The sequence below is a fragment of the Onychostoma macrolepis genome, chromosome 19, assembly GCF_012432095.1.
Source record: "Onychostoma macrolepis isolate SWU-2019 chromosome 19, ASM1243209v1, whole genome shotgun sequence".
In the NCBI taxonomy this organism is placed as follows: Eukaryota; Metazoa; Chordata; class Actinopteri; order Cypriniformes; family Cyprinidae; genus Onychostoma; species Onychostoma macrolepis.
Genome location: NC_081173.1, coordinates 12,625,285 through 12,641,150, shown reverse-complemented (window position 1 = coordinate 12,641,150; position 15,866 = coordinate 12,625,285). Strand labels below are relative to the sequence as shown.

Below are 15,866 nucleotides of genomic sequence, written 5' to 3'. Positions count from 1 at the left end.
ACAGAGTCATTTAAGAGCATACATGTAGAAAAAGGCATGAAATTACAAAAACTGTACATTATCAATACATAAAAGCAATATATTTCTTTACATAAATTTTGTATAAATTAAAGATTTTAACTAAAGAGGTCAACATGATATTGTCTTTTTACATAGCTATACTTACATCATTTTTACAAAAGGATTTGTCGCAATATGACAAAAACTGGGATAATCTTGGTTGAAATAACTCCGCATATATGAACAGTTTGGTTGCAATAGGCCACATAGCCTTAAAATAGAATATATTAGGATATATTGGTTCATTTCAGTTTTTCCAAAAGGAAAAGAGTCTCGTATAATACAAAAAAAAAAAAAACCTCCAAAGATGATGGTCAATTAAATATTAACTCTTGCTCAAGAAAAGAAAACAAAAGGTGTTCACCCAAATCTTTCTATTGACTTTTCTGCAAGGTCTTGTACACTCAGTTTCCAACCTCACCTCTCTCATGGTACAGTTCTAGATCTGTAAATATGTCATTGGGGTTTTTACAGCTCAGGTTGCAGAAGCAGGCGTTAATCCACATGATCTGCCAGGTGAAGCCGGATCCGTTCGGGCACTGAAAGTCGACCTCAACAGTCTTAGATTTGTAAGGGATGCAGCAGCGTTCATCTGTACACACTCCACAGTACTTGGGCCAGTAAGTGTTTGTACTGGTGCAGCCTGAGATAGTGAAGTTTTGTGGCTTTCCTTCCCTGTAGATGTTCAAGCACTTCTTTCCAGGCTTGTGGAGAGATGAAAAAGGGCCAAAAAGACACAGGGTCAAAACATATCCTGGTAACACTTTACAATAAGGTTCATTAGTTCACATTAGTTAACTACATGAACTAAGAATGAACAATACTTCTACCGCATTTATTAATGTTAATTTCAGAATTTACTAATACATTATTAAAATCACGAGTTGTTCTTGTTAATATTATTTCATGCACTGTGAACTAACATGAACAAACAATGAACAACTATTTTTATTAACTAACATTAACAAAGATTAATAAATAGTGTAATAAATGTATTGGTCATTGTTTGTTAACAAATGACACTTTATTGTAAAGTGTTACCCATATCCTTTTATACACTATAGTCATTCATGTCACTCTCAAATGTAAATTTGATATTTGATACTAAATCTGAAACCTTGATGTGTTTTGTGATGTCCACTTTGCAAGGCCGGATGCTGCAGAGTCTGCTCTCTTTGACCATCTGACACTGCTTGTTGTTGTTAGTAATGCGTAAAGACACTCCACGGCCGCAGGTCTTTGAGCAGGGACTCCAGGAGGTTGTCTGGGTCACACAGTTCTTGTGCCAGTTGTCCTTTACACTAGACAGGGCTGTAAGAATGCAAAGACGATGAATGCTTTCCTCATTTCTGAGTTTCTATACTACCATTCAAAAGCTTGGGGTCAGTAAGGTTTTTAAGAAATTAATAATTTTATTCAGCAAGGATGCATTAAATTTAATATGTGATTGTGTAAATGTGTAATTAAATCAAACGTTACAGTAAAGACATTTACAATGTCACAAAAGATTTCTATTTCAAAATAAATGCTGTTCATTTGCACTTTCTATTCATCAAAGAATCTTGAAATAAAGTTACGATTTATAACATTTATAATAAGAAATGTTTCTTAATTAAGATTTGCCATCACAGAAATAAATGAGCATTAAAAAAAAAAAAAAATTAAAATAGAAAACTGCTCTTTTAAATTGTAATACTTCATAGCATTACTGTTTTCACTGTAGTTTTGACTGAATAAATGCAGCCGTAAGGAACATAAGAGATCTTAAAAAATCTTATCAACCCCAAAGTTTAGATCACACACACACACACACACACACACACACACAAAGCGCATTATTGTGTTTTAGATCACTTCTATAAATAAAAAAGTAAAAATCTATCCAAACCCAAACTTCTGTACATTTCAATTTTTATATATAATATAGCATATAAATGTACGAAATGTAGGCTATATGTACTATAGACATTTGCGTGAGTCTTAGAGGCCTGGAATTCACAAATTTTGACATTAGAAAACCTGACAATAATTGTTTGTTAATTTTCTATCTTTGAGTAGAAGAATGTTTCCTGTTGTAAGTTTTAATTAGTTTGTTCACTGTTGTCAAGTAGCATCTGTATTAAGTAAACTGTACCGTCTTAACCAGTTTTTTTCTGTTTATAGAAACCAACCATTATTGACGAATTATTTGCCCAGAATGAGTTTCCAGACATTTGCAGGAAGTTTGTGAGACACTGGAGAGCCTACCAGCCACTGTGTGTCTTGGTGCTGTCTTGCGCCCCCTCCTGGACTCATCACAGATCCACTGCTCACAGCAGCGGCCGGGGATTTTAACTCGCCGTGGGTTCTGGCACCAAACCCTGGGAGGCTGAGACTCATTACACAGCGAAACACATCCGATCGCCCCATTCACACACAAACACTGGTATTTGCAATTGGGCTGGAAGCTCTGGCCATTGCGATAGATCACACCATTGTGCTCACAGCCAGTGCCTGGCAGATCTGGATAGCAACAAAGAGCAAAACGAGTGAAGTCAAGTTCATCAAATGCATACTGGATACACTACCAAGAAAAGTATATGATTTGTTGTGCTGTGCTAAAAGGTGAACAGAATGTATTATAATTCTGCTCAGCATCCCCTGGCTTGGTTTATCTTGGTTCCGCCACCTTAATCCACCCTTTAAATCTTGATCGTAATCTAATCTAAGACCGGAACACAGTGTTAATAAGAAGGCTGTGTTAGTACAAGGACACTTACACGCACATACTCCTTTTTCGTACCTAGGCTTGTCTGCGCTGTAATCACAGTAAAGGCCACGATGATGGTCACAGTTTTCTTTCTCGTTGCAAACCTCCCCCACCTGTTTGGCACATGCTCTGCAGCAGCTGCAGCCGTCCATGATCAAGCTCACACCTGGTGGACAGGTGGGGGGAGTTTTAGGACATTTGCAGGGCCATTGGCAGTGCTGGGTGCGATTATAGGGCTCCGGGGCGACGGGCTCTGGTATGGACAGCATCTTAGAGGAATCCTGGGCAAACGCTCTGTGAATCTGTAAGACACAAGTCCCGACAGATTCCTGTTTATGACACATTTAGGCTTTTGATTCTTTCCCCCCTCCAAGATTCCTCCTGGCTACAGACATTGTGATATAATAAATAATAATAAAATAAAGAGGGACTTTTTTCCTCACAATTCTAAGTTTATATATTATAATTGCAAGTTATAAACTTGTAATTCTGAGTTTACATCTTACAATTTTGACTTTATCTCTCTGAATTCTGAGATAACTTCTGTTTTTTATATATCTAGAACTGTATATCAGAATTGTGAGAGAAAAAGTTACAATTGTAAAATAAAAGGTCGCAATAACCTTTTTATTTTTGTATCCCCTGGCGGAAAACAAGCTTTTATCAGATAAATGTCTTAATTTGTTGTTCTTTATGTAAACACATTTCAACTGAACCTTTAAACGCAATTTATGATGCCATTTATGTTTGTAATCAATGTAGCTTAATTTATCACCCATACCTCAGAGTAATGAACCAGTTCTAATTGCACTTTCCTGCATATATCAAATTATAATAGCTATAGACTTGCTGTCAGCTCATGGGACTCATTTTGTACTAGATAATCATTGCACATCAGGTCAAGAAACAAACACAGCTGGGTGGGTAGTTTAAATATGATTAAATCTAAGGTTTCCAGTGCACTTTCTTTGTACCTCATCAGTCACTTTTTATTTTATGGTAGGTATCTAAATGTTTAAACTGATGTAAATAATGAGGTTTTGGATGACAGATCATGTTGATAAATGATTTAGGCACATAAAGTCGACTGCTTCAGGCCCTCAGGTTTGATTAACAAGATGACTGACTGACGTGGCAACAGACTTAAGTAACACACCACACACAAAGTAGGGCATCATAACCTTTGACCTCTTTAACCTGTGTAAGATAAGCAGCAGATATGGAAGATGGAAGAGACAGCTAAAGTTGCATAAATTTAAAGCAGGATAAGTATGCCCTCTGGGTGACAGTTCTAAGTATCAAAGAGGGTGGCTGTCATGTTCAAAGACATAATGGAGTGAACTCAGCTTTAAAGAGTTTCAAATGGGTCAACCCAATAAAGGACTTCACTATAAATATATGCATTTTGACAAACATGTTTATTTCTGTCCACAGGGCGGCAGTATACTCTCACACATTAAATTTGTTGTTAAGGAATTGCATTCCTCAAATGCGTGAAACATGAGGTCATTTGTTACAAATGCCGGTCACATATAATTAAATGATAATCTATAGCGCATTTCAATTTTAATTACTCAAGCTATGAGTATGAATTTGGTATGAATTTAATGTGGAATAGACGGGGGTTAGAGTTACTGATGCAAATACTGTTACGTTACCAATCTCTGATAAGGTGTCTCATTTTCACTTTACTAAAAAGTAGAATATATTTAAAGAATAGGATTATGAAATGGATTGTTTTCTTTTCATTTTACAGAGCACATTAAATATTTCAATTGAAAATTTTAGATGCAGGCACCAAGCAACTTTTACAGTGTTAATGCAAAGAAAATAGGCTATTATTTATTATAAATGGTAGTATAGTAATAGTAGTATAGGTCAAAAATACAGTTTTCCAACGCATGTTAAAACAGTCTCCTGTTTTAAATTAAACTGTAAGTGTGGTGTTTTGCTTATGTATTATTTCACCTAATAATTTAGATAGCCTACTATATTAAAATAAATAAATAAACAAAAATATTTGTTACCTGTGGTACACAAGCAAATAGTAGAACCCACATCAGAAGCCAAGTCATCACTGATCCCGAGTGATAAATGCATTGAATCCAGAATTAGATGATTCTTGAAAAATCGCCCATACGCGAGCAGGATCCATTCATTTAGTGAGCTGAGGGAAGCACACACACACTCTCTCACACACACACACTTTGATACTGCTGCTGTAAAGTTTTCATACTCAGGATCCTTAAAGACGTCAGAGCCAAGGACAAACCGACCGCAGGCAAGGAATTGATCACGTGATTTGGCCAAACTAGAATTTGAGGTTGACTTTATAAGTCAGTATGGTTAGATGCGCGTGCAATTGCGTCCAAATGGTCTTTTGTCATTTTTAAAAAAAGGTTTTTGTGACATAGTTGTTATAGCATATGTGCAATGTGTAATAATGTGTAATAAAAAAAAATACTGAGTTTTGTCGATAAAGCGCAGCAAGATGTTGCTATGGTTACCCCATCGCCTAACCGTAAATTTTGTTGGCGAGCGTCGATATATTGCAGCTCTGACTTCTGTCATTTTTGGGGTTAAACGTAGATACATACAAAGAGTCATATAAACATGGCTCAAACACGAGCTCCATAATTCGTACCCTAAAGCACGGAAGCACATTTTGCCTTTCTCTGTGAGAACTATCCTCTCTAAGAAAAAATAAAGATTGGATTGGGCTTAAACAGAAAGAGAGCAAAAAGTTCCTTTGCTCTTTTCATACCCTGATATACCTAATAGATTTCACTTTGGCATAGTCTACAAAATGCCATTCTGAAGTTCAAATATCACTCAGTTTTCCCTGAAGAGTGCTGTAGCCTGTTTCATGTCTCTGGGGAATACATTAGAAAACATTGTTATATCTGTATATCTGTGTGAAACTGACCAGTTAATATGGTCTCTTTAAAGTAGACTTGAGTTTAAATAGCACTTTATGCCACCTGATGTTCAGATGGAAATCATAACCACACTGACATCATTGTTTCTTGTCAATAAATGCCTTTATTTGACTAAATGGAATGAACTTTTTACAATGTCTACGTAGCTGAAAGCCAATTGCTTTGTGATGCTTTATTCTCTGGAAATAGCCTACTGTACCAGGCAGAAAGACTAATGAACACGTGAGAACAAAGAGGCTGTTATTTCTAACACAGAGCTACACAAAGGTTACTAACTTGCTGGCATAGTCAGTGAAGTGTGTTAGTTTTTAAGAATAGGCAGGTGCGGGCATGCTCAACTTAAAGATCTGAGAGTAATTGTAGTTCTGCTCCGAAAGGAAAGTGCATTTTACCCTTTTAAGAGGATGAATTGTAATATATGGGTGTAAAGTTAAACATGATATAAACTCTCATTCTCAAGTGACACCTGATATAGCATCCTTTGTGAGAAAGAGAGTAAAGAGAGAAAAAGTCACAGAAGATAAATGAACACAATAGATAGTGATGTACATCAGCTAAATCAAAACAGCATTTCCAATCTTGTGTTTTTAAGTCAAATACAGCACAAAGCCCTCATAAGACTGCCTTAAGCTTTTTGCCTCATTATGATCAAAACATTCTGAGAAGTCAAAATCCACTTAGGAAATTCGCTGTGCCTTCAAAGTCAATCAAAATAGGAAACCCTTTCTAGACATGGGGGAAAACCTTTACAGTACAAAGAGGGGAACAGACAGGTCACTTAAAATTCTTTGCATTCTTTTTCTCTGATTGCTTATGATTAAATGTCCAGTCATATCTCATTTTTTTCTAGTGACAGCTCATTTGTCATCCCAGCATGAGCAATGTGAACAATAACAGTGTGTTCTATTTGAAAACTCAGATTCCACTGAACATTGGCTTTGAGTCAAATAATTTGCATTAAAAGGAAAAGATAAACATAGATAATTAAAATGATCTTTATTTTGTGTCAGCTCATTCTTCATTTCTGAGTTTTATTCAGGTAACATTGATTTATGATAATAAAATAATAATTTAAACTGTGAACCCAAATCATTGAGCATCAAGCAAAGCCTTTCTCCTATTAAAGACCTTTTAACAATCCCTTTGCCAGGTATTTTCACCCTTGCTTAGATGCACTTAAAACAGTAATAGATAAATAGATGGGGACCAGTTTAATTCACTTTAGATAAAAAGCATCTGCTAAATAACATGTCCAAACAGCAACTATAAAAGTCAATTCGATTTTTATTTGTTCTCATAAAAGTGAATATAAAACACACACATATACCAAAATGATAAAGGGCACAGTAGATCTGCACTTTCCTTTTTGGCTTGCACCAGATTGCCAGGTTTAGATGAGGCAGAGAATCTAGGTTGGATGCCAAAGCCAACAAAGCATGGGAGAAAGCCACAGTCCATTGGACCACATAGAGCTAGTACTGGCACTGAAGCTATGATGGCATAACCCCTGCACCCAAAAGAGAGTTAAACAGCAAAACACTGTACTTTTTGTCCTGACATATTAGATTCCCAACAGCTCTAATGTGTTTTATTAAAGTTACTTTTAGACTCTAAAAAAGAAAGAAAAAAAAAAAAAAATGAGTGGTACATTTCTCTTAATTTTTCAAAACATGCTTTATACTCCAATATTTGGCCCAGTGTTGCTTCCAATTGATTAACATGTTAAATGCTAAAAGGAGAAATTACAATTTCCTCTTTTAGCGAGTGGGTTGGAGCCTTTTAGCATATAACATTAATTAGCATATAACAAGTTCTGGGCCTATGTAGCTCAAGGTTATATTAAAGAGAAACTTCCTCATCTTCGAGCTATCCAAGATGTAGATGAGTTTGTTTCCTCGTCAGAAAAGGTTTAGAGAAATTTAGCCTGACATTTTAACTTCAAACTGCTGCTTCAGGCTAATATACGAGTCCTCTATACATAATAGGCTATTGCATTTTCCAGTTGTCTCCAGTGTTGGGCATGTTACTTAAAAAAAGTAATTAGTTATAGTTACTAGTTACTTCTCACAAATAGTAACTGAGTTAGTAACTGAGTTACATCATTATATTACAACTAATTATCAGGGAAAGTAACTATTGCATTACTTAAAAAAAAAAAAAATTCAAATGTCAAATAACTTGGATGCCCCCAATATTAAATATGTTAAATTAATGAAATGGACACTAAATAGAATAAATTATTATTATAAAACATTGTACATTAATCTACACTATTTATCTACTGACACTTAGCATCAGTCAGTCAAGCATTATAATATGACAATTTAGCATTATATGATGATAGAACTTTAGTAATTAGAATAACCATGTATGAATGCATATTTGTCATGTTGACTGAACTTAAGACAGGTGGTGGTGCTGCTTAAGATATTGTTTGGTGTTTCTATAAAAAAGGTGGAAAAATTTATAAGATAAAATCACTACGAATTCTACTACTAATAACAATATTAAACGCACTAAGGATTAATGAGCTGCTGGGTTCATGAATATTAATCACGTTGACTGCGTTCGCTCGAATTGATTTGCTGAAATCAAAAGAAGGACGATAATAGGTGAGCGCCAGCCAATGAGATTGTCGTTTGCGCATTAGTTCCGCCCACTACCAGAGAAACCGGCAGTTCTTAAAAGTTGAAGAATTCCAAAAGGAACTCCGTTATTTTGACAGGAAAATACAACAAAAAATATCGTTTACATGTATCAGTTCTGCATGTTATGTAAGACTCTCTCGCTCTGTATCTTCCTTTGCGTGTGTGAGACAAAGCGACGGCGAGCCGTGCGCCTTCACACTAGAGTTTATGGTACGTCAAATACAGCTACACTGCGCATCCATTCCGATGAACTGAAAAATAAAATTATAATAATATTATAATAAATTATAGTAACGCCACATTTTATTGTCAGTAATGGTAACGGCGTTCTAACGGGGGAAACAGTAATTCGTTTGATTAATCGTCGTTTCTGAAAAAAATAACGCCGTTAGTAACGCCGTTTATTTATACGGAGTGTCTATTTACACTTTAGTGCAAATAACCCGCCTTGTTGGCAAAGGCTATTCACACTAACTCCGGATAGTCAAAAATTCAAAAAGACATTTGATCAACATCAGTTTCAGTGGCGTAGATGGTAAGGCGTGTGCTTTTTGACGCGATCGACCCGAGTTCGAAAGGCATTTATTTTCAATAAAAATTAAGGAAACAATCAAAAAAGTTGAAAATAAAGTATCGGATAGGGTTAGGGAGGGCTTTATTGCCCCAATAAGGTGGCATCCATTTAATAGCCTAATTTGAATTAAAACTAGAATTTACACTCGATATGTTATTATTGCGTGCTGTTTTATAATGTACTACAATACCGAGGCGCAGATAATTGCCACTATTTGCAATAAGTAGCATAAATAGCAGAAAATCTTGCTATTTTAACATAGTGTAAATAGAATCCATCGCTATTTGCGCTTAGTGTAAATAGTATCTATCGCTAAGAAAATATGCTATTTGCACTTACTGTAAATAGCATCGATTGCTATTTGCACTTAGTGTAAACAGCAACTATTGCTATTTACACTTAGTGCAAATAGCCGCTGCCTTATTTATAACGCCGTTATTCCTATCACTGGTTGTCTCGTCTGAATGAGGAGAGAAATATGCACAGATCAAGCACCATTTACAAGCAGAAAGAGTTCTAAACAAATATGTTGGTGGATTTTGAGATTTTTGAGAGGACAACACGGGATGGGCTTTTTCACTGGAGGAAGCATTATTATGGATAATGGACTTGTATCTTGTCTGGAAATGACGGTTTGAATTTAAAAAAAGCATCTTGATGAATTTGTTTCTTACAAACATTTCTCAAGATGTGAACTGATGGACCTGAGGGTGAGGATATAAAATCTAGGCCCTAAAGCAAAACCAGTGGAGAACAGTGGGTTAACCTGTCAGTCTATCTCATAATAAGACCCTTCATAATGTGAGTCTCTTTTACTGCTTTTATCTCTATGTCATCAGACTTTTACTGCTCATTCCACCCTTTTAATGTGGTTAGGATATTTGTTTACTAAAAACACCTGCAGAACCCAGTGCAATTTTCCAGTAAATAGTGAATTTATAGTCAAGCCCACTGAACTGCACACTGATGATGTGTGAGATATAATGTCAGAGAGTGACAACAGGAATGTGTTGACCTGAAATCAGTTTGAGTCTCCATCGAGGACAACAAGCCAAGGTAGTTACCATTAACTATTAAGACTGGATGGGCAGGCAAACTCATGAAATAACATTTTCACGGGCAAAGGTGAAGTAAATATTTACATGTAATTCTGTTTTAAATCCATTCACTGGGATGCATCTTGAATGAATTTATTGGTTTAAAATTTTCTTATTTAGAGCTTGATGACTGAGACAAGTCTCAGTTCTCAAGGCCTGATTTTTAAGATTTTCCTGAGTCAAGTGTTTGGTATTCATGGAAAATAAATAAAGCTGTTTAAAGTAGCACTTTCTTTGCTTTCAGTAACTTTGCCAAAATAATATTTTTACCAGAATCACCCCTTTATAACTACCATAATTGTTTGTTTGCAGAGTTAAATATTTGGACAGATTGTCAATAGATATTCACATCCTTTTCCGTTTATGGACACCGTTAGTCAAAGCACTGAATGAGCTGATCTGCACAAAGAGAAAACAGTCTCTGTTTTTATTCATTTATTTGTAAATTACGCTCCAAAAACTTAGGACAAGAAAGACACCATAGACAATACACCGAAACAGTCAGTGTTCAGTATCTAGTCCTAAAATAAAACAATGGGTTTTTTTGGGTTCACAAAGAGTGTTTTTCAAATTTTGAGTCAAACACACAATCTTAACTCATTTACAGTTACAAAAAAATTACAAAAACTTTCAAGATTTAAACATGATACAAAAAACATGCTCATAAATCATCAAAGTTAGTTCATACAATTTGTGTCTTCTGAAGCCATATGACAACTTTATGTGAGGAACAGCTATTACTAAATATAATGTAGAAACTTAAATTTTCTGTAAAGCTGCTTTGCAACGATTTGCATCGTGAAAAGCGCTATACAAATAAACTTGAATTGAATTGAATATGATTGTTGACAGTATCTTCAAGTACTTTTACCCACAAACCTTATAAATGGCAATGTAAGATAGCAATGTAAACATATGTTGCACTGGCTAAAATATAACTGCTATTTAATGTATTGCATGTCACAATCCAATAAAAAATTATAGGAATGCAAAAATGCGGCAACTGGCCACATTGCTCAGTGTTTCCCTATCCAAGGAATTCACTCTTTCCATCCATGTATGGTCAAATTCAGCCACATATCACTTTTTTAGCTCACACCATGCACTTCAGCCAAATGATAGAGCTTGCTTTGTTTCGGTCCTCATTTTAGATCTGATCTGAAAGATGGCCTTTCTGATTTTAATAGCCCTGGCAACCGTGCAATGCTTCTGTTTGGATTTTTCCTCTGTCCAGTTCCAGATGCAGACTGAAATGTTTAGCCAGTTCCAGAGGACATGATTGTACAACAGTGTGAGTGGTTTTGGCTCCCACAGTCTAAACAAGACATCACTTAACTCCTAAATACTATTTAGTTCCTCATTTTGAGAAAATCACCATCTGTTAACGCAGAGATTAAGTGCTAAAGTTCCACACAGCCCAAAATAATTGAGACCAAGGCAAGAATACTGGCATAGAAACACGGAAATACACAGATGTTAATGTAGGAATAATAATGTACAGTCAGTCATTAGCACAAAATAAATCCAGACAGAGTATGTCAGTGTTCGGGATAATGAGCAAATAGTGTTTTTTTCTTTTTTCTTTTTTGTGATAGTGAAGGTTGAAAGCTGAAATTAAGCCCACAGTGTGATGCATGAAAGTAGCTAATCATGAGCAATCCGATTTATAATGCTGCCGTGGACAATGGAGAATATTAGGAAATATCAAACTGCTGAATGGCATGACTGACCAATCAGAATCAAGTATTCCACAGAGGCATTGAAAGTCATTAATAGACCTGTGCCAGTGTTTTCAATAAATGCAAGTTAACATAAATCAGACCATCTCTAAGTCCTGGATTAGGCCACAGATATTATCTTAATGTATCTGTTATTATAAGGATCACAGCACTAGAGACTCTGGCTATTCACTCTGGTTCAGCCTCTCTGAAGCCTTGTGGCTAGTCAGTATTCTGGAATATGTAAAAACAATTAATTTACATATGACAGGTGTTGGTTTAATTCAAAAGAAACAAACTATTGTAGATCAAAACTGACAATACATCATTTGTAGCTGCTCTAAATCAAAGGTTTCATTGTAAACTCTATATTCTTGTTAACACTGCAGGTTAAAGAGAGGCAGACACACAAATGGCCTGTTCAACTATTATTGCTCTTGCAAAAATTGTGTGTGTTTAGGCAACATTTGCATTGGGTGGAATACATCTCATTAACACAATTATACCTCTGTTATATTTAATGGATGAAGTCAAAAAGTGGTCAATGGTCAAAAATAGAAATGAATACCAGTGTTCTGTTAGCTGCTTTTCAAAGAATGATGCTTAGGTCTTTCCTGACATGAACTACATCCTCATTATGCCTTAATATACTGGATAAAATCAACATTTTATTTGAACATGATAGGACAATTAAGTGAATGAGTTCAAAATAAGTTCACTACGAAGTATCACAATGTGCTTCTAACATACAAATCTGCAGATTTATTAAGACAACTTTCATGTCCCAAAATCCAGGGCCCACATTTGCAAGGGGTTTTGCAACCATCCTGTTTCTCAAAGACATTGTCCTCCACTAAGAGACATAAACTTTTATGGAAAATCAACAGCAGAAACATAGTGGATCTGATGAATTTTGTAGCAGTTTGTTAATCTCAAACATTCTGTCCTGCTAGATGATAATATTAAAAGAAGAGGGAAAAATCTGAATTAACACCCCCATGCCAATCCCTGGCTCAGCAATGTTGACTTTCGCTCATTATTTACATCCTGTTAAGTTCTTTCATATTGCCTTTCCACTGTGTAAATAATCAAGCTATAAATAATAAAGTTGAAGCATGTGAGTTTACAAAGAGCATATTTATGAAAGTCTGCCTGCACAGAAATGCTCAAAACAGACTTCAAAAGCTAATGCATAACAGGAATGATCCACCTACAGGCAGTTTAAGTAATTGTAGTCCCATAATCAAAAAATTAGGTATATGCCTTATTTAAACGTGCATGTTTTTCTTCCGTATCTGTTTTTGCACTAAAAATTGATTAAGGGCAGTCTTAAATGCAGATGAACATTTGGGAATATTTGATGTAAATAACATGACCTTGTCCTTTGAATCTATTTAAAAACGGCTTCATTCACCGCAGGATGGCTGTAGTTTTGTTTTTGCTCGAGGCAGCCTGTTACTGTGAGACAGCTCGGAGTCATTAGACCTGGCTAACAGAGCTCTGCCACGTGTTTCTGCCTTAGTACTGCTGCGTCTGCTGAGTTCCATCTAACTGTGTGCAGCGTGATGTTATACCCACAATGCTTAATTTGCACTGTGACTTAATCACCCTCTTCTATGTCAGAGTTTCCACTCAAGTCTACATGCATTGTGGCTGCATGCAGTTTACATGAGGGGCCCATATCTGCTGTGGTCAGCCTAGTTTTGCAGGCATTAACCAATCCTATTATGCCTCGCAGAAAATTATAAAAAGACATTAACACTAAAAACTACTTTAAACTGTAGCTTGCAAAGTTAATGCGTGTTATCAAAAGCTAACTATTATAAAAAAATTAAAAATTAAAAAATAGTTAGCTTTACTATGAATGGCTAACTTGTGTAAGTATGGGCATTAAATGTTTTATAAGTAAAAACTATCCAATATTAATTAGGCTATATATACAATAATTTACTCAGAGACGTTTTGCTGGTATAGGTATAAAAAATAAGGGGTTCAAAGTTGAACAGGTTAATTTACAATAAATACAATTCAAACATCCTAATTTATATAGTCTAGCTGAAAACAATAAGTACATTGACTTGTTAACCCTTTAATTTTTTTTAAGACAAATTGGACGGTCTAATGCTACAAATAACTGTGAAAGAGAGATGACCATTTAGGATGAATCAATTTACTTGAATGAATCAGACTTTACAGCGTTACTTATGAGAGAGAGATGAACTGATTAACTATATACTGTATATATGGTCCCTTTTGAACATTCTGCTGACAATAAGTAACTTTGCACCTACATGTCAATGAACTCTTATTAGAGTATTAGCAAAGACTATAGCCTTAAAGGGACTTTGGTATTAGTAGACTGTCTGCTTAATATCTGCTAACTCTTTGTTGTGATTGTCTCCCAACAAACATTCTATTGACGATAAATAACTTTCGTAAGTAAATGTCAACTTAATCTAACCCTAACCCTTACAGTCTGCTAATACTCTACTAACACTCTAAAAGGTGCAGCGTTACTTATAGTCAGCAGAACGTGTTAATGGGACTATCAAAATAGTTAATTACAAAAAAGTTAATTCCATGTCCTAGTGCTTCTCAAGTAGGCTAAATCAGTAGACTTTTTGTTGAGTTTAAATTAAAATGATTATCATGTAATTAGAGAGTCATATTTGTGGTATTGGCATCAGTTGGTTTGTAGCTTTTGGCAATTAATCAAGTTTAGATGGGTGAGAAGTGAGTGGATAATATGCAGCTGATCAGTAGAACAGCACTGATGGCTTTCCCAGACTGAGATCACCCAGAACATTTTTGATTCCAATTCCCTGTCAAAAAGTAAAAAGTGCACATATTTTTCAATGGAAAAGGACATTAAAATGTAAGCCACAACTAAGCCTTTGGAAATGCATTTTCTACAGCATGATCATTTTTAGGGTTTAGGCTAATTATCATGTTGAGCATACAGAAAAGTAACGAAGCAAATAGTGCGAATTAATGACGAGATTAAGTGTTGTCTCCACGTGATGATAGAGCTGAACTTTGTAATCCTCCTCTGTTTCTGCTCATCCAATTATGATGCTTTATGAAAATTAGAAAAGAGACACAACTGCACTTTAATCTGTTCAAAACTCCAAGGACATAAAATCAGTTTTCCGCATTGAATAATCAGCAGAAATGGAATTTCATATTATTTTATACTTGCACAATTAAATGTGAATACTTTTACAATCATTGAAATATGTTTTTGGCCAGATATGACTTTGACACTTTATCCATACTTTTGCTGGTGCATTCCGGTTGTGAAGACAATGACATATGAGTCTGAACCAGATCAGTCAAGCATACTCAAGATACTTAATGTATCATATCACAAATTTATTTTGTTGAACACATCTTTTTAGGCTTTAACAGTTTTGAGCTTATATGTTTACCCCAGTGCGTAAAAAATTGGACAGTTCTCCTGACCTGATCTTTTATGCTTTATTTATTCTATTTAAAACTTTGATGACTGCATCAGCGGTAATGAATCCTGTGACCTGTCTAAAACTGAAAATGCACAGGAAACAATGTGACTGAAAGGTCATGGCAGTCAGGCTGACAACAAATTCAAATGTTGTTTCAGGTATCAACTTCTTCAAAAACAGTTTAAAAGTGTGTTTAAACCGGTAAAAGCTATTAACGTATTTAACTCTGTTTATTTAATTTTATGTGTTTATGCTAATAACAAAGTAATGAAACTATAAAAATAAGAGAAGTTCAAGTCTCAGAGAAAATGAGGTACTTGGACAGAGCCAGCAGCTAGTTGAATATTCATAGCACGGCACAATAAGGGGCATTTAGAAAGCAGAAACACTCTCAAGTCATCTGTCACGTATCTTTTAGTTTTGCAGTCCAAAGAATTCAACTGGTTGATATGGTGGTGATTTCAATGTAGTAAAATGAATGCACACCTTAAGCATTTTGCAGTTTGCATCATCAGCTGTAAAACTTAATTATAAATGGAGTTTATTGTATATTGCAGGTCTCCAGAGGCGTAAGGTTTGGTCCCCACTAACACATTGGGATGGTTGTATAGTGTTAATTT

General features: G+C 35.3%; 1 protein-coding gene across 1 annotated transcript; it reads right to left on the bottom strand.

The window, feature by feature from the left end:
* Positions 1–30: 30 nt before the first annotated feature.
* On the bottom strand, positions 31–5,064 carry ccn4a (cellular communication network factor 4a). The gene is made up of 5 exons (XM_058753593.1): positions 4,837–5,064; positions 2,820–3,111; positions 2,308–2,562; positions 1,178–1,371; positions 31–764 (listed from the first exon to the last, which is right to left on the bottom strand). Exons 1-5 carry the CDS (start codon positions 4,882–4,884, stop codon positions 465–467), a joined length of 1,089 nt encoding a protein of 362 aa, XP_058609576.1. The 5' UTR covers positions 4,885–5,064; the 3' UTR covers positions 31–464.
* Positions 5,065–15,866: the final 10,802 nt, after the last annotated feature.